The sequence below is a fragment of the Cucurbita pepo genome, chromosome 16 (genome assembly GCF_057944985.1).
Source record: "Cucurbita pepo subsp. pepo isolate OVF chromosome 16, ASM5794498v1, whole genome shotgun sequence".
Taxonomy (NCBI): domain Eukaryota; kingdom Viridiplantae; phylum Streptophyta; class Magnoliopsida; order Cucurbitales; family Cucurbitaceae; genus Cucurbita; species Cucurbita pepo.
The window spans coordinates 13,958,704-13,984,288 of record NC_141813.1 but is presented as its reverse complement, the minus strand read 5'-3'; the positions used below and the strand labels follow the sequence as shown (position 1 = coordinate 13,984,288).

Genomic DNA, 25,585 nt, shown 5'->3' with positions numbered 1-25,585 from the left:
TTTATTGGGAAGAGGAAAAAGAAACCTTTTAGATTCAACAATGTTTCAACAGTGGATGGACCGATCATTCAATTCACACTTCATAGGACCCAACTATTAAGAGATGCAAACCCAACATCCAAAGCAACCCCTAGGACCCAACTATTAAGAGATGCAAACCCAACATCCAAAGCAACCCCATGCATATTTGTCTGTATGTAGTTTAAGATCATATTATATACATATATCTTAAAAGCTCTTAAAGGCATCAAAATCTGGTTTGGGAAAAAGGGCATCTTTTCGATTAATCAAAAAGTAGATTAATAATAATGGGTAAGTTTTTTACTTTTGTGTTTCCTCTTACTCCCTTTTCTCTTCTACGTTCCCCAGTTGCATGCTTTCCAACATTTGACATTACGGAACAGAACATTTGAAAGAACAAGAGATGAAAGATTTAAAATTAATAATATTTGAACCTTAAGAAGAAAAACGGAAAAAGAAAAAAGAAAAAAGAAACATGGATCCATCATGTCTGAATGGCAGACAGATGGTTATTAGCGCTGCGACAGAACACTGGAAATGTACAGATTTAACAAAGAAAAGAAAAGAATCGCATATATTTATACTTAGTTCTTTTACTGTTGTGTTAAATCACCATTCATTTGTACTTTCAAAATCTCTATCCCTTAATAACTACTGCAACCTATTTCTTATTCTAACACTCCTCTTTCCCTCTTTCCCTGAGATGACATCTCAATAAACCCTTCTCTCTCCCCTGTCTCCCACATCATCAAATCCTCCATATATCCCACAATCCCTCCCCTTAATAAACCCTTTTATTCCTTTCCCCCATTGCTGCACTAAACTCTTTTAGCTGCCTAATCTTTAGTTCCTCTAACTAAGTTTTTTTTCACCCTGAGTTGAGTTGTGGTTAACTATGATCACTGAAGCTCACCTAAAGGCCTAAATCATGGAGGGAATCCAATAATTTGGTGTGTGGGAGAGATGTAATTTTTAGTGATCAAGAAAGGAAACTTAAGATGGGCGAGTTGTGTGTTGAAAATAAATGTTTGAGTTGCGTGTAAGCGATGCCTTCATGTTTTGGACGCAATGCCTTTGTCCTTTACACCATTCCCCAATCATTCAAGAAAAAGAATGAACCGTCGAAGCTTTTAAATGAGTACCTAGTTTTGGCTATCTTGTATCATACCTAATTACATCAAACCATCCAAACCAATTTATCCTCTACTGATATCTAAGTAGTACACTTTAACCCTACCCATATCCAAGAATAGTACAAAAATTGAAGCACACCAGTCTTACCTATTGTCTTCTTTGAGTTTTTTTCTTTTGAGTTTTCTCTCAAGATTTTTAAAACTCATCTGTTTGTGAGAAGTTTCCACTCCCATATAAAATGTTTCGTTCTACTCCTCAATCAATGTAGTATTTCACATAAATTATTGGATTATTAGGTTTGAATGAAAATGAGGATGAAGAATAAAACCCTAGCCATATCCAAGAATATAGTGAAGGCACTTAATTGGTGAAAAGAACAATAATTGAAAATAACTCCAACTTGACAGTACAAGCAAAAAATTGAACCCAGGCAGGTGGCACAATAAACATTTGGCATTACCATATCAATCTCCATTCCTTAGAGACAAGTCATTATCATGTTCAATCTCAGAAGCTGCCTCATCATCTTCGTCAAAAGAGTCAATCCCATAAGCTGCATGGCCATGTCCAAAGGCCTTGATGTGATCTTTGAGAGACCTCTTGTGCTTAAAATCAGAGCCACAAGTGCAATGCCAAAGCTTCCCACAATTCTTCTCGTGAGTTCTCCAGTCCCCTCTCACAGCAAAGGCCTTCCCACATTTTCTACATGTAAATGGCTTGATTCCATGCTTTCTTTTGTAATGCGTTTGAAGGGTTCTGAAGTCTTTCAATGGCTTGGACCTTGGATGGTCTATGTTGTTTCTGCACCCTGGCGCACAGCAGTAACATGGCAGCCTAAGCATCGCTGTTGGTTGTGTTCCTCTTAGTGACTGTGGCCCTTTTCTGTATTGAGATCCATGCCCCCACATATGCATCTGCCAAATTACCCCATGATCTTCAGATAGGGTTTCAAATCTTAATTATTTTATGTATATATTTATGGGGGTTTCTTTTTTTTCTTCTTCTTCAAACATTTGGTTTGAAATTAAACACAGAAAAGTTGTTGCACTGACAGAATATGATCATGTTCATTTCCCTTGATACAAATTTTCTTGTATATATATCATAACTCTCTGTCTTTTTAGGCAAAAGATTCAGGAGTTTTCAACGTCATAAATGATATCCGACCTCCGAATCAATTATGGTGGTCAAAGGGAATTGGAAAAGCAAAAAAAGGGTTTCGTTGTTCTCGAAAACGTGGGATTCCTCCTTTTGGTGTTGAATTAGCTACAAATACTTGGAGCAAATAATTTATGAGTTAGATTTCAGACGACTGCCAAAGTTTACTAAATTACACGAAGTTCAAAATGTCAAAAGAGAAAAATGGGTGCTGTGTTGTTCAATCACATAAAGATGGAGGATTTACTGATGTTATTCTGAAATAGACCAGGGGAAGATTTGTTCTGATCTTTTGAAAATCCCCAAAACTAGAATAACCATGCACCCAAAAGATATATGTCATGACTTACGAGTTAATTAACCAAAATCTCATGCATGAAACTTGATCACACATACACCTAATGAGAAATCTCATGAGAGAAAAAGGAAAAAAAAAAAAGAAAGGGGGCCCTAAAGGGTCTGCAAATATATGTATATATATTCTTTATCCTAGTCACTCACTCCAACATATCAAACAAAAAACAAAAGCCAAAGGCTGAAATCAGTCTAGAAATTTGCAAAAGAGTAGGAGGCATATGGCGTAAAGAAGAAAATTTTGGTCTTTTTCAGCAATATTATGAAAATGAATCAGAAAGGTGAAGAAGGACAAAAATCCCATCTGGGTTTTGGTTGATTTGATAGTACCTGCATGTTGTTGTATCTGTTGAAGGTCTTGAAGCAAAGAGGGCAAGAGAAGTGAGTTGGACCAATCAGAATCTGAGCAGGAGTGGGAATCCAATACTGACCCTTGTTGAGTCCAGCAGTAGAGGAGGAGGAGTAGTAGTTAGGAACAACAACAGGGACAGCTTCTTGTTGGTCTTCCTTGTCTGAGATCTCAGTTGAAGAGAGCCTCAAAATCAGATCAGAAGAAGGAGGAGTTGGAAGCCCTAAATGCAAAGCAACAGTAACGCTCTCCTCCTCCTCATCCTCCTCGTCTTCACAAGGCCTACAGGAGTGATGTTCTTGATCATGCCTTGCAGGGCTCAAGCTTAAAAGGGGAAGGACTCGAGGGGAGGAACAAGAATCAGGAGAAAATGATCCATGGGTTGTTGTGAATGAGGAGGAGGAGGAGGAGGAGGAGGATGTGTTTTTTAGGGTATTGTTATCATTAGAGTAAGAAAGAGAGAAGAGATCATGATAAGGAGAGTAAGATTTAGAAGAAGAAAAGTAGGGGTGAAGCATGGAGTAGGGATCAGTCATGCTTGTTGATGGTTATGCTCCGGAGACTGTTTACACCCTCATATATATATATAGGAGAGGGAGGGAGAAAGAAGTGATTGAAAGTTAATAAGATAGAAGAGATTGGACAAATCACACCGAAATTAAAAGAGATAAAATAAATAAAAAGAGGAACTCCCAAGTGAGTGGAAGAAAGGACAAGGCCAAGATCACTTGCCAGAATGACTAAACAATCAGAAAAATAAAAATACCAAACAAAGGGTGAGAGAGAGAGAGAGACACACATAGATATCACAAGTCTTGGGATTTGAAAGAACAAGCGACTCATTGAACAGTGTGAGCAGTGTGAAAAGGGCATAAGAAAAAGGCTTAAATTTCAAAGCAAAACAACACTTTTTGAAGTGTTTTAAAACATCATCCAAACTTATTATGATTTCAAATAAAGAATTCGCAATCCATGAATGAATGCTAACTTAGTGATCTCCAACAACCAAATTCATAAATCCAATAACCAATTTCAATCACTCACCGATCCAACAGGAAAAAACTTGATAAGCAACAAATCTAACTCACTAATTTGATAGAGTAATGTTTGTGAAAGTAATGGGTTGAACTCCCAAGTCCCAACACATTCATTGGAATGGAGGCATTAGATTTGAAGTGTTGACTGAGGTTCACGTGCAGAGGAGGTGAGTGTGAAAGGATTAGCGTTGGAGAGTGGAGTGGGGAGACCATAATCCCACTGCCAAAGCAGAGAGAGGGCGAAGGAAATGAAGTTTAGAAATTGAGAGTCTTCGGGAATGAAATATGTTTAGGAATTAGGTAAGTGTTTTTGTATGTGAATTAATGTAAATGTGGAGGCCAACATTTGCTTTGGTGGCCTCGTCTTGGTTTCCTGGTCGGCTAATCCCTCCCTCCATTTCCCTACGCCCCTTTTCACTGTTTCACAGACACAATTCGACAACATTCTGCCTTATCAGTCCCCTCTTACCACCTTATTATTTCCATGCCGCCTTGCATAAACCCATTCCATTTCTCATCAAACTACAAATTATTAAACCTTTTTTTTATACAAACTTCATTTAAGACCCTCATCTATAATTATTGTCTTTATACTACGAACATCAAAAGTTTTGAAAGTAGTCACAAATATAAAATATAAATCTAAAATGGAAATGAATTGGAGTACCATCTTTTTTAGATTGATATTCAAATTCACAATCATGTAAAGCAACTTTTACTATTACGAATTCAGTCAATTATTGATGAGTTCTTAGAAGTATACCTATACTATGGGTGCAAATATTACAAAAGAGAAAAGAAAAAGAAACACTATAATGATAACCACTCCTACGGAAATTGCATATCAATAAATATAGAATTTTGTTGTTTGAAGATGCTCCCTTGTTTTATTGCATATCAACCTCATTCAGTTTCTCATTGCCAACTGAAACTCACTACTTTTCTTATCCATACTTTCTACCATCACTAAAACTCAACCCAACCCCTGCTACTTCAAAAGGCAGAGAGAGAAGAGCTGATGAATGTGTAAAATTTGGAAGAAGGGCCTTTGGCTGAGACAGAAAACTGCAGCCAGAGGAATGATTGATTGTACCTTAAGATGATACAGACACTCAGCTTCATTCAATGAAACTGTACCTTATTTCGAAGCTGCAGAGACCAGCTTTTGCACACAGAATTGTATAGTGCCGCCTGTGGAACACTCTATATTTATTCTTCAATCTATTTACAACTCGAGCATTGTCACTGAAAATGTCTTGCCTATTGCCTTGAGGAAAGCTACTAGAATTTGCACTAAATATCTCATTGCAAATTATATCTCGTACGAAAAGTTGTCAAACCGTCGTAAAATTTTCACTTCTAGGATAGATAACTTATTTGTCCCAAGGAATGTACAAGAAGCCTTAGATTATCCAAATAGGAAACTACCTATTATGGAAGAGATTAATGCTCTAAGGCATAATGGTTCATAGGAAATAGTTGGTTTTCCATGAGATAAGAAAATACGTGTGTACTGCAACAATAAGGCCACCATCTGATCTATAGCCTAATCCAGTTCAACATTATAGGACAAAGCATATCAAAGTCGACAAAGATTTCAAGAAGCATGTATCCAGTTCTACTAAAGTACCTGGAAATAAAGTCCTCCAGTTCCACTCCACACTGGTCTGGTCTGATAGGGCGGTTGAACTCCAAACCAGCTGTAACCCGACCAATAGTCAGGTTGCTACCACCATGGACAAGTGTTCCTGGAGTCCTTGAGCTCTGAAGAAAAGAAACAAAGGATCTTGATCAGTTCTCCACTGAAAAATATCCTAAATAGAAATACACACCAAATCCAAGATTACCTGAACCATTATTGTTCGTGATGTCCTCTTATGACCTTCAATCCATGGTTAAGACAGTCTCTGCATCTCTTCAATCCATGGTTTAGCATTTTGGTTAGCTTGATGGTTAATACCTGTCCTTTCTTGGTAGTAAGTTGGCGGAGTATTGTCTCAGGCCTTGTGTTTCCTGAAATTGGCCCGCCACTGAATGTACCCACCAGTCAAAAAACGATGGTTCGTACGAATATCAGACTCAGACTTATTCGACACGTGGGATTGAATTAGCGACAATGAGGCCGAACAAATTGGGGGAGATTTATCAACAAACATTGCCCCCCCAAGTCTCAGTTGTAACCGAATTCCCCACAAAAGAAGTAAAACACAATGAACAGGAATATTGAATGAAACTGGAATGCGAGGTAGACGGAGGAAAGCGTGGAACTCTTAAGCGTAGCAGGGGAAGTAAAACACAATGTCATCGTTGGGTGGCATCTTGGTGGACTGATCCAATGAACCAAAAACGAGGTTCGAATTTCACACAATGGAACTGAATTTGTGGAATTGAATAGGGTTTTGGAAGAACAGGGAAACAACACCATAAACCCCGCCAACAAAAAACTAAACAATCAAATTTGGGATAATTATACGACCTTCATAAAATATCGTTAATACCGTTGATGCCAAGCCTATCTATTTTTTTTTTTTTTTTTTAACAAATTGGAGTACAATGTTGAGGGTTGTTGATATGAGGCCTCTCTGGTAAACCAAAATCAAAATAATGCGTGAGATTCACATCGGTCGGAAATGGAAACGAACCATTCTTTGTGAGGGTTTGAAACCTCTCCTTAATAAATGTGTTTTAAAAATTGTAAAGCTGGTAGTTATACGTAATAGATCAAAATGGATAATATGTGCTACTCGTGTTGTTACATCTGATTCTTGATTTGTATAGAGGTGTGTGATATGCCAAATGGAATACAAATGTGGAGACCAAAGGATTACTCTACCATGAACCATGAAACATGTTTTGGGGTAATTTTAATACTTTCATTATGTAACTCAAAATATAAGGTTTTATATAAGTGGACGGAATATAAGAACTAAAATAAGAATCATCTTGAGATGGAACTGTTATAAAAGAAATTATGAAAATTAAATAAAAAAATGTCACTAAAGTCAACAAAATAATAAAATAAAATAAAAGGATTTTAGAAAAAATATAATCTAATTAAAATAAAAGAATTATTGAAAGTCAAGGGAGACTACTTTAATTAGAAAGCATATTGATTTATTCTTGCACCAATGGCATTGTATGGAGGATGAAAGATACTGTGGGAACGTGCATTACTTTAGTGTCTTAAATGAACCAAGGCTCAAAATGCATTTGTCCGGCCAACAACTTTGTAGTCGGTAGCCACGACTTCCAAAGCTCAATACTCAATCAAAATTTCAAAAAGTCAGATCTGCAAGGAAAGAAGCTTGAATTAAAAATTGTAGTTTGATTATCATAATCATAATCCGGCATTGATGAGTAGAATATAAAGGGTTGGAAGCACACCTTGAAATGCAACTCACAACATCAATCTAAGTGTTGTTTTAGAGAGCTAAGTGCCCATTGCCTGACGATGGGGACTATGAAACCTCTGAGGCATTGGCCTCACCTGCTGTTCCCGGCGGTGGTGATTTGCCTCATTGCCACTACCGTCGTTGTTGCTCAAGACGATGAAGAGTTGCTACCTATCAAAAAGCCTCAACTCGGTCAAATTGAGTTACATAAGCATCAACACCCCAAACATTTTCCACCTAACCATTATCACTCTACACCCCCACCTTCCCCAAAATATCGCCACTACCACAAGCCGCCGCCCCAAAAATATCGCGGTCACCCCAAGCCATTGCCTCCCAAGTATAAGCACCACAAGTCGCCACCACCACCCTACGTCTACAAGTCTCCGCCGCCACCACCCTACGTCTACAAGTCTCCTCCACCTCCTCCATACATCTATAAATCTCCTCCGCCGCCACCACCATACGTCTATAAGTCTCCACCACCACCATACGTCTACAAGTCTCCACCACCACCTCCGTACATTTATAAGTCTCCTCCACCACCCCCCTATGTCTACGCATCTCCTCCTCCACCATCTCCATACGTCTATAGCTCTCCTCCACCGCCTCCCTACGTCTACAAATCTCCTCCTCCACCATCGCCACCCCCTCCTTACGTCTATAGCTCTCCTCCACCACCATCTCCATCATCACCACCACCCCCGTATGTATATAGCTCTCCTCCACCACCATCTCCATCACCGCCACCTCCCTACGTCTACAAGTCTCCTCCTCCACCATCTCCATCACCGCCCCCGCCTTACGTCTATAGCTCTCCTCCACCACCATCTCCATCACCACCGCCTCCCTACGTCTATAGCTCTCCTCCACCACCATCTCCATCACCGCCACCTCCCTACGTCTACAAGTCTCCTCCTCCACCATCTCCATCACCACCCCCGCCTTACGTCTACAAGTCTCCTCCTCCACCATCTCCATCACCGCCCCCGCCTTACGTCTATAGCTCTCCTCCACCACCATCTCCATCACCACCGCCTCCCTACGTCTATAGCTCTCCTCCACCACCATCTCCATCACCGCCACCTCCCTACGTCTACAAGTCTCCTCCTCCACCATCTCCATCACCACCCCCGCCTTACGTCTACAAGTCTCCTCCTCCACCATCTCCATCACCGCCCCCGCCTTACGTCTATAGCTCTCCTCCACCACCATCTCCATCGCCGCCACCTCCCTACGTCTACAAATCTCCTCCTCCACCATCTCCATCACCGCCCCCACCTTACGTCTATAGCTCTCCTCCACCACCATCTCCATCACCACCGCCTCCTTACACCTATAGCTCTCCTCCACCGCCATCTCCATCGCCGCCACCTCCCTACGTCTACAAGTCTCCTCCTCCTCCATCTCCATCACCGCCCCCACCTTATGTCTATAAGTCCCCTCCACCACCATCTCCCTCTCCACCACCTCCCTATGTTTACAAGTCTCCCCCACCACCATTTCCATTGCCGCCTCCACCTCCGTACGTTTACAAATCACCTCCTCCACCATCTCCCTCTCCTCCACCTCCCTATGTCTATAAATCACCACCACCTCCATCACCATCCCCACCTCCACCGTACTATTATAAGTCACCACCACCTCCATCTCCATCTCCTCCCCCTCCTTATATCTATAAGTCACCACCTCCACCATCTCCATCACCACCTCCTCCATATATTTATAAATCTCCACCTCCACCATCTCCATCACCTCCTCCACCTTATTATTATAAGTCACCTCCACCCCCCTCTCCATCACCCCCACCACCTTACTATTACAAGTCCCCTCCACCTCCATTGAAATCCCCACCACCCCCTTATTACTATAAATCTCCTCCACCACCATCTCCATCACCACCACCTTACTATTATAAATCTCCTCCACCTCCATCTCCATCACCACCTCCTCCATATATTTACAAATCTCCTCCTCCACCATCTCCATCACCTCCGCCACCTTACTATTACAAGTCCCCTCCACCTCCATTGAAATCTCCACCACCCCCTTATTACTATAAATCTCCTCCACCACCATCTCCATCACCACCACCTTACTATTACAAGTCTCCTCCACCTCCATCGAAATCTCCCCCTCCACCGTATTATTATAAATCTCCACCACCGCCATCTCCATCACCACCTCCTCCATATGTTTACAAATCTCCTCCTCCACCATCCCCATCACCACCACCTCCTTACTATTACAAGTCTCCTCCACCTCCATTGAAATCACCACCACCTCCTTACTATTACAAGTCTCCTCCACCTCCATTGAAATCACCACCACCTCCTTACTATTACAAGTCTCCTCCACCTCCATTGAAATCACCACCACCTCCTTACTATTACAGGTCCCCTCCACCTCCATTGAAATCTCCTCCTCCGCCATATTATTATAAATCTCCACCACCACCATCTCCATCACCACCTCCCCCATATGTTTACAAATCTCCTCCTCCACCGTCCCCATCACCACCACCTCCTTACTATTACAAGTCCCCTCCACCTCCATTGAAATCTCCCCCTCCCCCATATTATTATAAATCTCCACCACCGCCATCTCCATCACCACCTCCTCCATATATTTACAAATCTCCACCTCCACCATCTCCATCACCTCCCCCGCCTTATTATTATAAGTCACCTCCACCCCCGTTTTCGTCACCACCACCTCCTTATTACTACAAGTCACCTCCTCCACCGTATTAAATCCAAACATCAACAACACTATAGTGCAACTCGTCCCCACTTCCAAAAGTACCAAGGGATGACATTTCTATTATATTAAATTGCATGAATAACGTTAGCCAACTTCTAATGCATACGGTGAAGTTGAAGCCGATCGATTTCTTCAAAGATGTGATCGTCACTCAAGCTCTCGCTAGTAAATCATTCGGAAAGAGTGGTCGTATTATTTTTTGGCATCCAAGATCCAGATGCTAAAGATTTGAATTCTATCAATTGTTGTATTTGATTTTACATTATACTCTGCAATGCAAATTTATTGTTTCTAGTTTGGCATTGCGGTTAATCACAATTTCGTCTAAATTTATGCATTTTGAAATCTAATTTATGATGATGAGATTGTATACTTCCAAAGACATGATTAAATCGATTTGATCCCTCAGTTAAAAGAAACAACAAACAACTCAGTCGATTCAAAAGGCGTCGGAATAAGAGAGGAGAGCTCCTATATTTGCTCCATCACAAACATAAAAATATGTCATAATTCAGTCAACAGATTCAAAGGAATAAAATATGGGTTTCACTCTCATTGCAGGGCTGTAGTCAAGGATTCGATTTCTAAACTAAGGCAAAATTAAAATACCTGCAGCAGCTTCTTCCGAAGGCTTCCAAGCCATTTCATTGGGGCTGTGGTGAGTGCTTCATCCGAAGCCACTTCTCCGGTTTGCTCAACCACAGTGGTTTGTTGATTCTTTAACACGCCGTGTATTTTTGTATCATCTTTAGGTTCACATTCTTTCGTAGCATTCTCTGGTTTAACTTTTATCTTTATTGGTTTACCAAGCTTCGACTTATCTTCCATTTGTGCAATTTCAAGAGCCTTTGCACATACAGGAAACCCCTGATCATCCCAAGATTCTAAAATCACACCCGACCCAATGCATCTCCTTCCCTCATAAAAGGCTGCAAACTGGCCTGCTGCAAGGCCTTGGTCATCTTCGCTTAGATGGACAACTGCAACATCTTCATCACTATCTTCATTGCGTTCCATTGTCAAATTGCAACTATAGAAACTCGGGCCATGTCGGACCTAAAAATTGTATAAAATCATCAAATAAGGGGGAACTGGAAATGACATCAGTTCAAACACAAATTTGCTCGAATAAACTGACTCCTGTTGAACAGTTACAGGCAGGCCAACTTGAAGTAGTGAAACTAGCGAGAAATATGAGAGATGGAAGCTGAAACTTTACCTTACATTGAAGCTCAGTAAATTGGTCTGGAACCAACCCACTAAGCCATTTCAACGATCCAACTCGAAACAACCGCCTTCTTTTGTCAAGTGAGAAATAATTTCTCGACACAAATACTACATTGTTCCTAATATCTTTCTCCACAACATACCTGCATTAGACCAATGCATAAAAGCTGAAGAGACATAACAAAAGAATATTAACTTGAGAAGCAACAAATTGGAGATAATCTAACGTGATTAGTTATTTAAAACTAAACTGGCACCCTGAAACGTTCAAATCTACTCTACCAAGTAGAATTTAAGATGTTCGTGAAGATTTGGAAGTGGTCATAAACCGCTAAACAGCTGGAAACATCGAACTTATTCTTGAAAATAAACTAAAAAGGCATACCAAGGTCCTCCAGGAAGTTTTAGGCCTTGGCGTTGGCCAATCGTGTAAAACCAAAACCCTCGATGTTTGCCAAGAAAATCTCCCGACTCTGCCTCCAATATCACACCTTCGTCCTCCCCAATATGTCTCGCCACAAATTCACTAAATTTTATCTACACATCAAAGAAACAGATTCTGCATTAATTCTACCGCAAGATACCTTACACAGAGACCCTTCTTCTGAAAGTGGATGAACAAGATTTTTTTCAGTCATGAAGAATAAGGAAATAAAAACCCAGCTCGGGGAAAGTTTAGCCATCAGAAAAATTCTTCAACAGTTAGCAAATTTTATACTAAATTCTTTGAGCTATTCTGTCATTTTAAATAGTGATAACATGTAGAAGGATATTTTTCAGAAATATAAAATGGCAACACTAAAATATTAGATATATTGGCATTGACGAATGAATTTTGAGAAAGCATTCAGTCCTCCAAGTAAAATAGATGCATAAATCATCACATCCGAAACTACCTTCCCAAGGAAACATATTCCTTGTGAATCCTTTCTGTCTTTGTTTGGTAAGTTGAATTTTGCAGCAAGTTTGCGAACCTCATCCTGCAGATAATTGCTGAGGGAATATAAGGCTGAGAGGGAAAAATATTGCTGAAGTTACAACTCAAGGAAAACATATTAACAAGATCACAAGCACACAAGTATGCACTAGATGAAAGAAAGTAGCCAGAGTTGAGATAGGAGCAAGAGCCAATTCATGATATGAACTTACTAATTGAAGCATTTATATGATTCATGATATCTTAAAAACCCACGATAATAAATGCTGTAAAGTAAGCTTGAACAAACCTTCGGAATACAACCAAGAGGGAATAAAAGCCTCTTAAGCTGGTTCTGTGAGAGATGCGACAGAAAATATGTTTGATCTTTGACCTAAGAAAACAAAAATAGTGAAGAGAAACAAGAAATCTTTAGTTTGGAGCAAGAAGGAACAAGGAAGAGACAAATGTGTTCGACAATGAACCTTGAACTAGGTAAGCAATCATATTACTTGTTAATGATGTTTCTAGAAGGATTACAACAAATATTAGCCCATACAATTCATCAGTGTAGGTCATATTTATGCCACAGAGTAATATATGAGACTTAAAGTTGAATTACTAATGGCATCACTAACTGTCATGCACAGAACAATCGACTGCGAAATATTGAAGTTAAGCAAGTTATGATTGATACTCCCTATTGGATAGGGTAGAATGAAATAAAGGCCAATGCAACCATTTGTAGATACCATGTCCTTGGATAGTTCTAAAACAGAAGGTTTATCCATTTGATCAGCAGATGGATGAATAACATTCGCATAATGCCCTGAAGCAACATAATCAAACTCCATATTGCTTATTGCATCCATGAATGCACCTGGAAAAAGCAGGGAATGCCTTAAATTATATTAATACAAAAAACATTATAGACATAACCAAAAACTTGACAATATAGCAAAAAAAAAAATTATGAAGTCCATTCAAGTAAATTTAATGAACATACCAAACTTTATTCTTGTGTTACAAAGGACATCAGGGTTTGGAGTACGGCCACATCGATATTCTTCAATTATATAAGAAACCTAAAAACATGAACTAAACAATATTCATCAGACAGAAAAACTAACCCAAAACTATTTCGTCCTGTTAGAAAGAACACATGAGCAAGATGGTCAGCCAGCACAACCATAATCAAATTGGTTTGATGTAGTACATCATTAAGTTATCCAACAAAGTTATAGAATAAAATTTTGTAGTTGTAAAGGCACTTACCACGTTCCTCCAATATTCCTCTGTCAAATGAACCACTTCCAATGGTACATCAACCTGAAAACCAGTGTACATTTTCAGTTCTAATTCTCTCTTCAGCACAAACGACGGCAGAAAATAAGACAGATTCTCCCCACACGCAGAACCTATAACTACGCTTAGCATCATGTGCCGAAATAACTTATAGGTATCTTGAACAATGTTCAATTTGGATTTTTTTTTTTTTTTTTTTTTTTTTTTTTTTTGCCAAATTAAAAGTCTGTTTGGATTAACTTCCTAGCACTTAAAAAAAGTGCTTCTAAATGCAAAAATAAGTGTTTTTAAGACCTTAGAAAGTCAATCAGAACAATCTCAAAACTCTGCAAGTCTAGATGGATTCATAAAGCTAAAATAGTGACAAACCTGATCACAAACAGCTTCAGCATACTTCAAATCATCGTCCCATGGGCATTCTGACCAAAAATTCTCGAAGTCTTCCTACGCAAACAAAATCCATCAAAACTGCGGTCACATGAAAAGGCTATTGTCCTCTGCCCAAGAACATACATATCATATACATAGCAAAGCAGAAACACGTCCACGCTCGTCATTAATTATAATCCTAAACACCGATTGCGCCAGCATTCCCAATATCAGCTTCCTTACTTTACAAGGAAACACATGAAGCATATGATCTGTTCCATTAAAGGAACAAAGAGTACGCACCTGAAACCATATCTTGAGATAGAAGGCAGTGCAGGAGTGGCCGGCAGCGTGGAGGAGGCGGAGGGCGACGCTGCTATCGACGCCACCGCTAAGAAGAACAGCAATTTTGAGCGGATAGCGAGGCATCGAACATGAGAGGAAAGGCTCCAAGTCGCCATCCGAGAGGCCTTTAGCTGAATAAGATTCCGAGGCTTTATGCACAGCAGAGGAGGCGGAGAATCGGGTGAGGAAGAGTCGAGGCCTGTGGCGGCGGAGAACAGGTCTGAGAATTGAGGGGCGAAGGGGAAGAGAAGTGAAATGGGAGATCGGAAGAGTGCACCAAACGGGCTTCACTCTCAGTCTCAGCATCACTGTAATTGATTCCTCCTTATATCCACCGCCGCGGCATTCTTCTTGCTCCGAAAGGAAGACGAGCCGAATAAACTAAAATAACATATTATCCAAATTAATTTCGTTGAAATTTTAAATGAAAATAATGAAATTGACGATTACTGATATATGGGCCATTTCAGAAGCCCATTTCGTGCTCATCTGGATCACTGTCCTGAAGAGTGACTGGAGAGCCCGTTTGAACCAGGCCCAATTTGCATTTTTTATAATTTTCTTTTGTGTATTGTCCACTTTACCCTTGGCCTAGTTTTTTTTTAGTTTTTAGCTCCCAATGAAAAAAAAAGAATAATCTTTTAAAAGAAATAAAAAATCACAAAAATAGCCGATTGCCATACACAATTACACCACAAAAATAGCAATAAACCCACCAAGATTCCTCATTATTGTTCATATAAATGTCCAAGCCCAAGCATAGCGTGATAGTAGACGTATCACATGTAGTCAATTCTATTATCGAATATATGTTTTTTTTTTTTTTTTTTTTAATGTGAATTGTAACACATCTCCTTACCCTTAACATTTCCCTATCATTTTTATATATTTTTAGACGTATCAAATTAAAATCATAGACCATTCAATTAATTAACTAGACAAAAAAATTAAAATTATCCATCTTAAAGAATGAAATATAACATAAATTATATATAAAGGTTGTTACATTATGAGCTATAAGTGCAACGGTTGTCGTCTCTTTTTTATGTTCGTTTTTCCTCCATCACTCTTTAACTGATGAAACATATTAGATCGTTCCATTTTTGTAATGAGATATAGGTCGGAGCTTAGGGTGGGTAACATTTATCTTCTGTTTATGCAGTGGTTAGTAAGAAGGGAAGCCTAATTTTGAAGCAACCATGCCCTCTAGAATTGAGATAGAGAATTATGCTAATTTGAGAGTGGTTGACAGAAGTGAAATGCTCTTTTTTTTTTTTTTTTTTTTTTTTAATTTCTTTTTGTTCAACTGCCGACATGGGCACGAAAAGAAATAATTTATTTTTTTATTTTTCTCAGGAAAATTTGAACTGCATAAAAGGCATCGGTTTGTATGATACACATGTCAGGATAAATTGAAGCAAATTAAATTATGCATTTAATACTGCCGACATGGCCCGATTAATACTAAATATCACCACCTCCTTCCCCTCCCCTTTGATTCGAAATTGCGCTAAACTCGCTTTTCCAAGTGATTACTGTTAATTAATGATGAAATTAATTTTGAGTCAATAAGCAAAGGTAGTTTTGTCATAAACCAAATAATTTCTCCAATATTGGTATTTACATCATTAGGTTTCTGAATTATTGCTTCATTTTAATCCTCACCCAATAATATTTAACCACGAATCTCGACCTGCCACATCGACGATTATTATTATTATTATTATTATTTTCTTTTTTAAGGGGATTGATTTTGTGTTGTATTATTCAGCGAGTGGCCCCATGGGAGATATTGCAATGTGGGCATTTGAAATATTGGGCAATGATGTCAAAATATCAAGCCCAAATAATTCATATACACATAATTTTGGTCATTCTTTTTTCTTTTTATGGTTTGACTTTGCCTTTTTAATTCCTTTGTCCTAATTCACTCACATTAATCCATTTAATGTTTCTTCTTTCATAATAATAATAATAATCATATTATATGATCAATTGAATGGTATAAAATTTAATTTCAATATCTACGTATCTAATTCAAAAGAGCAAGGAAATGGGTCTCCTTGTTTGCTGCATTTTCTCGTTATATCTCTCCCTACTACTTCATTAAGAAAGCAGAAAGCTACTTGGAACCTGTTTGTTTTATTTATTTACTTCCACATATTCACAAAACTAAATAAATAAAACAAACGAAAATGTATTTTTGTTAATTTAAGGATCTAATAGTGTTTTGGTGTAATTCTTAAGATTGCTGGATGAAATTAATTTTTTGTTTTTATATTAAAATAAATAAAAAGGAACACAAAGACGATTACTGAAGCATTCTCTAATTTGTTTAGTACATTTTGGACATTTTAAGTTGATTGCACTAAAAATACGTCAAATGGAAAACCTAATTTCTAAGGCAAAAATAAAATAAGAAAAACATTTTCATATAATAGTAACTTGAAACACAATTTTCCATTCTTTTCAGCTCAAAAATTTCAAAGGCCCGTACGCTTTTTGGCCTCCTAAAAATATGTCTTTTTCTTTCGGAAATTGAAAATGTGTCTGTTAATTACAATACAATTTTAATTCCATTTCTTAATGCCTGATAATATAATTAAGCTTTAAAATAATATTAAAAAATGGATTAAATCTTATATTAATATTTATGAGGTGAACAATAAGGGTATATAAAAATAGATATTTTTTAAGGTTATTATTTTTCATATATAATCCAACTTTTTAGACACGGCAGAAATAAAATGGGAGGAGAAGGAGAGTTGAAGATTTGCAAATCCAACTAACACAATGTTTGGAGAATTGTATGATGTGGATGAACCAAAACCAAGTATTGCGCCCAAATTACATGTCATCATCATTTTTCTAATTCCTTAAATAATTGTTCAATAACAAATTAATTCGGTTTAATATCTCTCTAAATTTTAAATTTTATTTTATTTAAACATATCTAACAAATTAAGGCCCAAAAACCCTAAAAACTTTAATTTATTCAAATTTATTTTTGTTACCTAGAGACTTATTAAATAAAAAATCAAATATTTATTTAAGCTATAAAAAAAAATAAAAATAAAAATAAAAGTAAAAAGGATCTATCTTGAAGTACACGTGTGGAAGAGAGAGAAATTAGGTTATGTGAAGTGGAAGCAAATATCTTGGCTTGGCTGGAAAACAAACCCTCTCTCTCTCTCTCTCTCTCTCTCTCTCTCTCTCTCTCTCTCTCTCTCTCTCTCTCTCTCTCTCTCTTGTTAGTGAAGAAATGTGGATTAAATTTAACCCAAAAAAAAAAAAAAAAAAAAAAAAAAAAGTAATTGAGTCAAAGACAAGACGACACCGTTCTCTCTCCGACTAAATTTTGAATTTTTTTTGAATTTTTTTTTGAATTTTTTAATAATCAGGTCCCCCTCCAAACCGTTTCTACCAAAGACCCATCAACAACCCTATATCTCTCTCTCTCTCTCTTCCCAATATTGTAAGCAAGCCCCACAAGCATCAGAATCATCATATTTCATTTTTCCTACTCCATCTTTACTCTATAAATTCCACATAGATCCACATCAACCCAGTTCGAACAACAACACATTTCCATTACTGATCCCAATGAGGAAGCCTGACCCCGCCGCTGCTCGCACCACCAAGCTCAGAAAGGGCCTCTGGTCGCCTGAGGAAGACGACAAATTGATGACCTACATGCTCAACAATGGCCAAGGCTGCTGGAGCGACGTCGCTCGTAATGCCGGCCTTCAGCGCTGCGGCAAAAGCTGCCGCCTCCGTTGGATCAACTACTTACACCCTGACCTCAAACGCGGCGCCTTCTCTCCCCAAGAAGAACGCCTTATCATCCATTTGCATTCTCTCCTCGGCAACAGGTCTTTTCTTCCATCCATTTTTCACTTAAAAAAGTTTAAATCTTTTAATAATAATAAAATAAATGGTTAGTTAGCAAAACGTAATATGTTGGGTAAAAACGTAATATGTTCGGTAAAAACGTAATATGTTGGGTAAAAACGTAATATGTTGGCAAACGGGTATGATTAAAAAAATTCTGGGTTTTGTTTAATCTTCCTCTCTAATTAAACTGGTTTATTGTATTTAATCATTAATTGATGTTATTATTAGAGGCAGCTGCATGCACAGATTTTAAAACGTCTACGTAATTATAAAATGCAGATGGTCACAAATTGCGGCGCGATTACCAGGAAGAACCGACAATGAAATCAAGAATTTTTGGAACTCAACCATTAAAAAGAGGCTCAAGAATTTGTCCTCAACGCCGTCTCCCAACACCAGCTCCGCCGCCTCCCCCTCCGACAACTCAAAATCCATTCCTTTTGGCGGCCTCTTATCCACTCAAGATTATCAACAACAACAACAACAAGGCTTAATTGATTACCCCATTTACGCTTCCGATCCCTCGCCTTCCATTATCGCTCTCGATCCCTTCCCGACCTTCACCGCTGAGGCCGAACCGGGTTTTTTCCTAGAACATGACAGTTTCTTCAATAATCTCCCTGTTTTGCAGCGTGTTAACACCACAACCGTCGTCACTACCGCCACCACAGCCGCCACAACCCTAGCTAAAGAAGCTAACCATGGTAATTACTTAATTAGCAACATCAACTGCCTCGATAATCACAATAATAATAGCAACAATAATCCAAAGATGGAGAACATCAATGGTGGGGTTGGAACAAATTTTGTCCACGAGGAGTTTTCAATCGGCGAATGGGAGCTGGAAGATTTGATGAAAGACGTTCCTTCTTGCTTCCCATATCTCAATTTTCAAGTGCAATAGTAAAACAGTATAGATTTGTTGAAAATGTGTTCATAGAAGAAGTTAGATGAATGGGAATGATATGGTAGACACACAGAAGACCCTTCAAACCCACTCCATTAAACAGAGCTGTGGATTAAGCTAAGAGAAACAATATTGTAAAGAGAGCTATACGTAGTTTGTTATTATTAGTAACATGCATGTACAGCAAACATATTGGGAAATTAATGGAAGTTTGTTATTGTTCTTCGTTTCTCAAGATTATGAATGAAAATCATACGATTATTCATTGTATTAATGGGGTTTAATGATCACTAAATCTCTCGTCCACTAAGGGAATCAACAAGAACCACGACATCTTTTATCATTTGTTTTGTTTTTTGTCCCTAAACCTTTTGCTTTTCGTAGTGACTTTCCCATTTTTTTCATGACTAATTATGTGAATGAGAGATTAGTTAGCACATGCTTGGTTCCAATTCTAAATCCCATTATGCAACACACTATCTCTCTCTCTCTCTCTCTCTCTCTCTCTCTCTCTCTCTCTCTCTCTCTTTTGTTTTACCTAAAATAAATGTACCCAAACATTCAGATATGATTTTGAAATGGGTATGAGTTTTTCTTTAAATCAGGAGATTATGAATGTGGTAACGCTCTTACTGAGTTAATTTTTATAAAATACAAGAATGAATAACTTTAATAAAGGATTAAATGATGCATAAACATAGACACACACTAAAAAATATGGTCACATAGAGAGTTCTCCCAATAAAGCTAGCTTGGAAAATGACCCAATTGAAATATTTTACACAAATGAGGTCATTAAGTAGACATAAAAAGGGACCCTTTTTTATTTTTCCACTTAAATGAATGATAAAAAGAATGTCCCTTTTGCTGCCCAATCATTTTGTTAAGGACTTACAAGGCTAGGCCATGACTAACATGTGTATCTATTTTAATTATTTTATTTAGAAAAACTAAATCTTTGGTTACTTCAATAACAAACAAAGTACACTTCATCATGTCTTGGATTAGTTGCTCGAGTGATTTGGGGGAATTTTTCAAATTCATTCTCTTTCATTAGGGTTCATAGTGTTTTTTTATATTAAAGAAAAAAAAAGGGAAAAACCACACTAAAAGGTTAATAATAATATTAAAGACTATTAAGTAATAAACATGTTTAATAAGTGCATTGGGTTGGAATTAGGGCAAACTCTGATATTGGCCCGTGGTATCGGGCCCAAGATAGGGCCTCTTAAACCGTAAAAGGAAAATAAATAAACAACGTCGCCTGAGAGATTCGAACTCTCGCGGGGAAACCCCATGTACTTAGCAGGCACACGCCTTAACCACTCGGCCAAAGCGACAATTTGTTGATGGAATCTCCATAAATATTATTTTTAATATTTTATCAAGTTGTTTAGTTTTAAAATATTAGTCTGGCATTTTTTTTTGAATAGATCATTTTTATTCCAATTTATAATTAATTTCATCAATTCATTATTTTTGTATTATGTTAATTATATTATACGGTGTGACAATGTAATATCATATAGTCCAATGTAATATCATATAGTCCAGACATCTTATAACATAGTTATTAAGTTTAATATACCTTAGTAGAACAAATTTGAAAGTATATGAAGAAAATAAATACAATTTTAAAGATTTAGAAATGTATATAGAGAAAAATATAGAAGAAGGAGAGTGAATAGATAGACATAGGGATATAATATTGATTCATATGGTTCACTAGAACTATATCTGACATGTGTGGCTTAGCTGGCTGACACTGACAGCTGGAACTTATAAATCAAAACAGTCACGCCTCTTGGCTACTCCGTTGAGTCATTCCACCCCTTACCCGTTTCATTTTTTATCGGTTCTGTTCACCAATTCATTTAATTCCACCGTTTCTCCTCCGTCTCTATTTGGAACACTCCTATTTCCACTTCCACGGGTGGTGCACGTGTCGCTACATTTCACTATCACAGGGGTGATTCCGTCATTTTCTTTCACCCCCTTCCTGACCTCACATGTTAGATCTCTTCCTCCTCTTCCACTTAAAGACCATCCACCATTTACCTATTGCCACGTGGATTATCGAATATCTCATTGGCTCCAACTCTCCACGTCATCCGCGATGGATTCTATTTAGAATCACCACGTGGTTCGCCCTCCCAGTTCGAAAGTTCGCCGCATTAACCAACTTCGGCGGATCCTTCGAAGCTAACTGTTCGCCTTTTTTTTTTCTTTCTCTTTCCATCTTTGGTCGAATCGTAGTTCTTCCATCCAAAACTCCGCCTTTGGATTTCTGTCCAGTGTCCAGTAGTTGTTTTTCGATTTGAAAATCTCGACGGCTGTCGATCTTCTCCACCGCCGTAGCCGTCGCATTAGACCAACACCGGTTAATGGCCTCTCTGGCGCTGACTTCATCGTATCTCCCTTCTCTCCGGTCGCGCCTTCCGAAATCTGATTCGAATGCTCAAATTCGTTGCTCCTCTCTCCGTTCCAGCCTTCCCAAAGCCGCCATTTTCGGGAATGGCATCAGAACTAGCTTCCGCATTCCGTCTTCTCCATCAAGTGAAGCTAAATCCGTTAAACCAGCTCTAAATATCGGAAGCTCTCGTGGAAATCTCAGTGCTTTTACTGTCCGAGCGGCTTCTTCTTCTCCTTCTGCTGCTGTAGCTCCGGCTTCTCAGCCATGGCAAGGTGCGGCGATTAAGCCACTTATTGCTTCGATTGCTACGGGTATCATTTTGTGGTTTGTTCCGGTTCCGTCTGGTGTTTCTCGAAACGCGTGGCAATTGCTCGCGATTTTCCTCGCTACCATTGTTGGGATTATAACTCAGCCATTGCCTCTTGGTGCTGTTGCTTTGCTGGGACTAGGCGCCTCTGTTCTGACTAAAACCCTAACTTTCTCTGCTGCCTTCTCTGCGTTTGGTGATCCCATCCCATGGCTCATCGCTCTTGCCTTCTTCTTTGCTCGAGGTTTCATTAAGACCGGACTTGGTAATCGAATTGCTTATCAATTTGTTTCTCTATTCGGTAGTTCGTCGTTAGGGTTAGGGTACAGTTTAGTATTCAGTGAGGCCCTGTTGGCGCCGGCAATTCCCTCAGTGTCGGCCAGAGCAGGAGGGATATTCCTTCCACTGGTGAAATCGCTCTGTGTTGCTTGCGGTAGCAATGTTGGTGATGGTACGGAGAACCGGTTGGGATCGTGGTTGATGCTCACTTGCTTTCAAACTTCGGTGATTTCATCATCCATGTTCTTGACGGCTATGGCTGCTAATCCTCTGAGTGCGACTCTGACGTATAACACGATTAAGCAGACGATTGGATGGACCGACTGGGCTAAAGCAGCGATTGTTCCAGGATTGATCTCCTTGATTGTGGTGCCATTGCTTTTGTATGTGATCTATCCGCCCACGGTGAAAAGCAGTCCAGATGCACCAAAGCTTGCCAGAGAGAAGTTGGACAAGATGGGACCAATGTCCAAGAATGAGATCATAATGGCTGGAACTCTGCTTCTCACGGTATTAAACCATCTTTGTCCCTGTCCCTACTCTTTTTCTCGTATCAGTTCGAAACTTTTGCCTTTTGCTTTTTAGCTTTTGAGTTGATTGAAATCTAGGAACTTCATGTCCTATTTCGAAACTTTTACATTTGCTTCTATATTTGCTTAATCGTAATAATCAAACTCTGAAAACTACTTATCTCAAAAGTTAGAACACTATCGATTGTGCTGGAACATGTATTATAGAGTGTGTTACTTTTTGCTTCTCTTAATGTGGTTTGCTTATCAGCAAGTTCAAATTGGGATGTTGAACTCTAGTGCTGAAGCTTTTAGTGAGTTATTTCATTGTTTAGCTCGCCAAATGTATTCTATGTGTGGCTCTTAATGTGTGGCCTAATTATCAAGTGGAAGTTGTATGCCTGGTCTAGTCCTTGGTGTACGTTGGAAAGTTATATTGCTTTAAGTTGCACAGTGGAGATGTTAACAGCTGCCTATCTTATTCCTTGGATCAGGTGGGTCTTTGGGTTTTTGGAGGGGTTCTTAATGTGGACGCTGTTACTGCTGCCATCTTGGGATTGTCCGTCCTTCTTGTTACAGGCGTTGTGACATGGAAAGAGTGCTTGGGAGAAGCTGTTGCCTGGGACACTCTTACATGGTTTGCTGCACTCATTGCAATGGCAGGGTATCTCAACAAATATGGTCTCATCTCCTGGTTCAGCCAAACTGTAGTGAAGGTTTGCCTTGAATTCCCTTTATTTACATGCCATTGGCCTTTGCGCGGGCAATTGATAATCTGAGTATATGCGTGTGGATGCATGATTAGGAACAAGTTTAGCATGAAACTTGGAGTAGGAAAAATGCTTCTAATTAATTAAAAGCACTTCTTAGATCCATCTAAACAACCAAAAGTTTCTTTCTAAATTTAAGAATACCACAAAGCCCTGTAATGAGCATTATGTTTCAAAAGTACCCACATAAAAGTATTACTACCAACATTCAACCAGAACTTCCTCTAGGATATCTTTATGTCCATATTCAAGGTTTTTGGCTTTTAGATTTCTTCATTGATTGTTTTCTTTAAGCCAAAGAACAAAAAATAAAAAACAATAGGAAAGCATATGGGAGCAGGATATTGGGCTTGATTCTGGAGCTCACAAACATCCCAAGAGATAAAATTACAGATAAGTTAAGGGAGTTTGATCATACCTAGCAGGCTATTTTGAGTTTGTGTAGATACCACTTGAATTGTTCCTAGTAGAGCCTGTAGGGTGGAACGTTTCATAAACTAGTGAGTCCACGCATCTGATAAATGAAAATAAGTGGCATCCTACGCAGTTCAAAGATTGTGCCTCAAGATTCCCTTTTACCATTCAGTGATATTTGCCAGAATCTGTGCTTCTTCCTTCCCTCACCTAAAGAAAAATCCGCAAGGAAAAAAATCTGGAAAGAAAATTTTTAAGGCCATGTTTGAACTTTATGCTTGTTCCTTCCCATTTTTTTCTCTATGATTTTCACCTTTCTTTAATAAGCATTTGAATTCATAACCAAACTCTAAAAACAAAAACAAGTTTTTCAAAACTTGACTTAGTTTTTTTAAAACTTATTTAAGAAAATCAAAAAACAAAAAACAAAAAACAACATATTATCAAACGAGGACTAGGTTTAATTTTGAATTTGCTATAACATTATACATGCTGCATATAGCTCCATGAGGTAATGGAGTCTAATAACATCAACTAACTACCCACTGCTGAACTTCAATGGACATCTGCTCGGTGTTCCCTTCAAGATTTGCTCTATTCATCAATACTGTACAAAACTAGCCAGATGTTGCATAGGGAGGCTCGGATTCTGATCTTTGCACATAGTTATATTACTTGATCTTTTAATGCATTCAGAATGCTGTTGTCGCTGTTGGCAATCTACTATTGTTACTGTGCTACGTTGGATGAGTAACTCTTCTCACAAGTTTGTGCTCTTTCCACAGTTTGTTGGTGGACTTGGCCTTTCATGGCAGCTGTCGTTCGGCATTTTAGTTCTTCTCTATTTCTATTCCCACTACTTCTTTGCAAGTGGAGCTGCTCACATAGGCGCGATGTTTACCGCCTTCTTATCTGTTGCTAGTGCTTTGGGGACGCCCCCCTACTTTGGAGCAATAGTACTTTCCTTCTTATCTAACCTGATGGGTGGCCTAACCCACTACGGCATTGGCTCAGCGCCTGTCTTCTATGGTGCCAACTATGTTCCTCTTGCTCAATGGTGGGGCTACGGGTTCCTCGTATCTATTGTCAACATCATTATCTGGCTTGGCATTGGAGGAATGTGGTGGAAGGCCATCGGTTTATGGTGAAGCAACTGATCTAGACCAAGATTAAACCATCCTGAATTTGTTAATATGTCTCGAGGTACAATTTTCTTCCTAGACCTTTGAGGCAGGTTGTAAGTTTGCTTTTTTGATCTCATATTTATTATTTTCACTGCCAAAATGATCCTTTAGTGACATCTATGAGATTGTAATCTGAAAACTAGAAGATGTTACTCGAGATAAAGTTTACATGTACCAGAAAAAACTTTGATATTGCAGATTCATTATTTTACTTGGTTGGTAACTGCAGCTTTCTTTCTCAATGATGATATAATTGAGAGATAAACAGGCAAAGATGGAGGTTAGGCAGGCAGTAGAATCAGGAATGGTAGCATTAAAAGTTTATGGTGATCTTAGGGGGATGGTTTCCACCTCTTATGGAAATGGAAGCAGAGAAGTATTTGTGCCACAGAAAGGAGGTGGGAAAAAAGGAGGTGGGAAAAAGGAAGCTTCCTCGCTTTTATTTGACCGAATCAATAATATAATTTCAAAATTAATAAATTAGTCGCGTATTCCCGATCTCAACCATAGGGCTATTATAGTCTTTCTACAGTTAAAC

The 25,585-nt window shown here is 38.6% G+C and overlaps 5 protein-coding genes and 1 non-coding gene across 6 annotated transcripts; 3 read left to right on the top strand and 3 right to left on the bottom strand.

Annotated features, from left to right (window-relative positions):
* Positions 1-1,493: 1,493 nt before the first annotated feature.
* On the bottom strand, positions 1,494-3,755 carry LOC111777780 (zinc finger protein WIP2-like). The gene is made up of 2 exons (XM_023657493.2): positions 2,998-3,755; positions 1,494-2,069 (listed from the first exon to the last, which is right to left on the bottom strand). The coding sequence occupies exons 1-2, from the start codon at positions 3,550-3,552 to the stop codon at positions 1,620-1,622; spliced, it is 1,005 nt and encodes a 334-aa protein (XP_023513261.2). The 5' UTR covers positions 3,553-3,755; the 3' UTR covers positions 1,494-1,619.
* A 3,689-nt stretch (positions 3,756-7,444) lies between these two features.
* On the top strand, positions 7,445-10,519 carry LOC111777085 (uncharacterized). Its single transcript, XM_087118722.1, has one exon. The coding sequence runs from the start codon at positions 7,505-7,507 to the stop codon at positions 10,196-10,198; it is 2,694 nt and encodes an 897-aa protein (XP_086974848.1). The 5' UTR covers positions 7,445-7,504; the 3' UTR covers positions 10,199-10,519.
* A 138-nt stretch (positions 10,520-10,657) lies between these two features.
* Positions 10,658-14,760, bottom strand: LOC111777800 (tRNA (5-methylaminomethyl-2-thiouridylate)-methyltransferase). The gene is made up of 10 exons (XM_023657518.2): positions 14,329-14,760; positions 14,026-14,100; positions 13,627-13,680; positions 13,358-13,436; positions 13,104-13,231; positions 12,662-12,745; positions 12,332-12,415; positions 11,821-11,972; positions 11,428-11,578; positions 10,658-11,264 (listed from the first exon to the last, which is right to left on the bottom strand). Exons 1-10 carry the CDS (start codon positions 14,674-14,676, stop codon positions 10,809-10,811), a joined length of 1,611 nt encoding a protein of 536 aa, XP_023513286.2. The 5' UTR covers positions 14,677-14,760; the 3' UTR covers positions 10,658-10,808.
* Positions 14,761-17,929: 3,169 nt separating this feature from the next.
* LOC111777803 (uncharacterized) lies at positions 17,930-19,393 on the top strand. Its single transcript, XM_023657522.2, has 2 exons — positions 17,930-18,242; positions 18,544-19,393. The coding sequence occupies exons 1-2, from the start codon at positions 17,974-17,976 to the stop codon at positions 19,166-19,168; spliced, it is 894 nt and encodes a 297-aa protein (XP_023513290.2). The 5' UTR covers positions 17,930-17,973; the 3' UTR covers positions 19,169-19,393.
* Positions 19,394-20,429: 1,036 nt separating this feature from the next.
* On the bottom strand, positions 20,430-20,511 carry TRNAS-GCU (transfer RNA serine (anticodon GCU)). The gene has a single exon. It is a non-coding gene; the product is annotated as a tRNA-Ser (tRNA).
* An 811-nt stretch (positions 20,512-21,322) lies between these two features.
* LOC111777799 (dicarboxylate transporter 1, chloroplastic) lies at positions 21,323-25,258 on the top strand. Its single transcript, XM_023657517.2, has 3 exons — positions 21,323-22,680; positions 23,174-23,395; positions 24,649-25,258. The coding sequence occupies exons 1-3, from the start codon at positions 21,556-21,558 to the stop codon at positions 25,009-25,011; spliced, it is 1,710 nt and encodes a 569-aa protein (XP_023513285.2). The 5' UTR covers positions 21,323-21,555; the 3' UTR covers positions 25,012-25,258.
* The last annotated feature ends 327 nt before the right edge of the window (positions 25,259-25,585 follow it).

Bases quoted from the DNA above. Each gene is read 5' to 3' on its own strand.
- LOC111777780 (XM_023657493.2), bottom strand. From the start codon at position 3,552: ATGACTGATCCCTACTCCATGCTTCACCCCTACTTTTCTTCTTCTAAA. The intron at 2,070-2,997 runs GTACTATCAAAT...GTAATTTGGCAG, and splicing joins ACAGATACAACAACATGCAG to ATGCATATGTGGGGGCATGG.
- LOC111777085 (XM_087118722.1), top strand. From the start codon at position 7,505: ATGGGGACTATGAAACCTCTGAGGCATTGGCCTCACCTGCTGTTCCCG.
- LOC111777800 (XM_023657518.2), bottom strand. From the start codon at position 14,676: ATGCTGAGACTGAGAGTGAAGCCCGTTTGGTGCACTCTTCCGATCTCC. The intron at 13,232-13,357 runs GTATGTTCATTA...TGCTTTTTCCAG, and splicing joins TAACACAAGAATAAAGTTTG to GTGCATTCATGGATGCAATA. The intron at 12,416-12,661 runs GTTTGTTCAAGC...AATTATCTGCAG, and splicing joins CTCTTGGTTGTATTCCGAAG to GATGAGGTTCGCAAACTTGC.
- LOC111777803 (XM_023657522.2), top strand. From the start codon at position 17,974: ATGAGGAAGCCTGACCCCGCCGCTGCTCGCACCACCAAGCTCAGAAAG. The intron at 18,243-18,543 runs GTCTTTTCTTCC...TATAAAATGCAG, and splicing joins CATTCTCTCCTCGGCAACAG to ATGGTCACAAATTGCGGCGC.
- LOC111777799 (XM_023657517.2), top strand. From the start codon at position 21,556: ATGGCCTCTCTGGCGCTGACTTCATCGTATCTCCCTTCTCTCCGGTCG. The intron at 22,681-23,173 runs GTATTAAACCAT...TCCTTGGATCAG, and splicing joins CTGGAACTCTGCTTCTCACG to GTGGGTCTTTGGGTTTTTGG. The intron at 23,396-24,648 runs GTTTGCCTTGAA...CTCTTTCCACAG, and splicing joins TCAGCCAAACTGTAGTGAAG to TTTGTTGGTGGACTTGGCCT.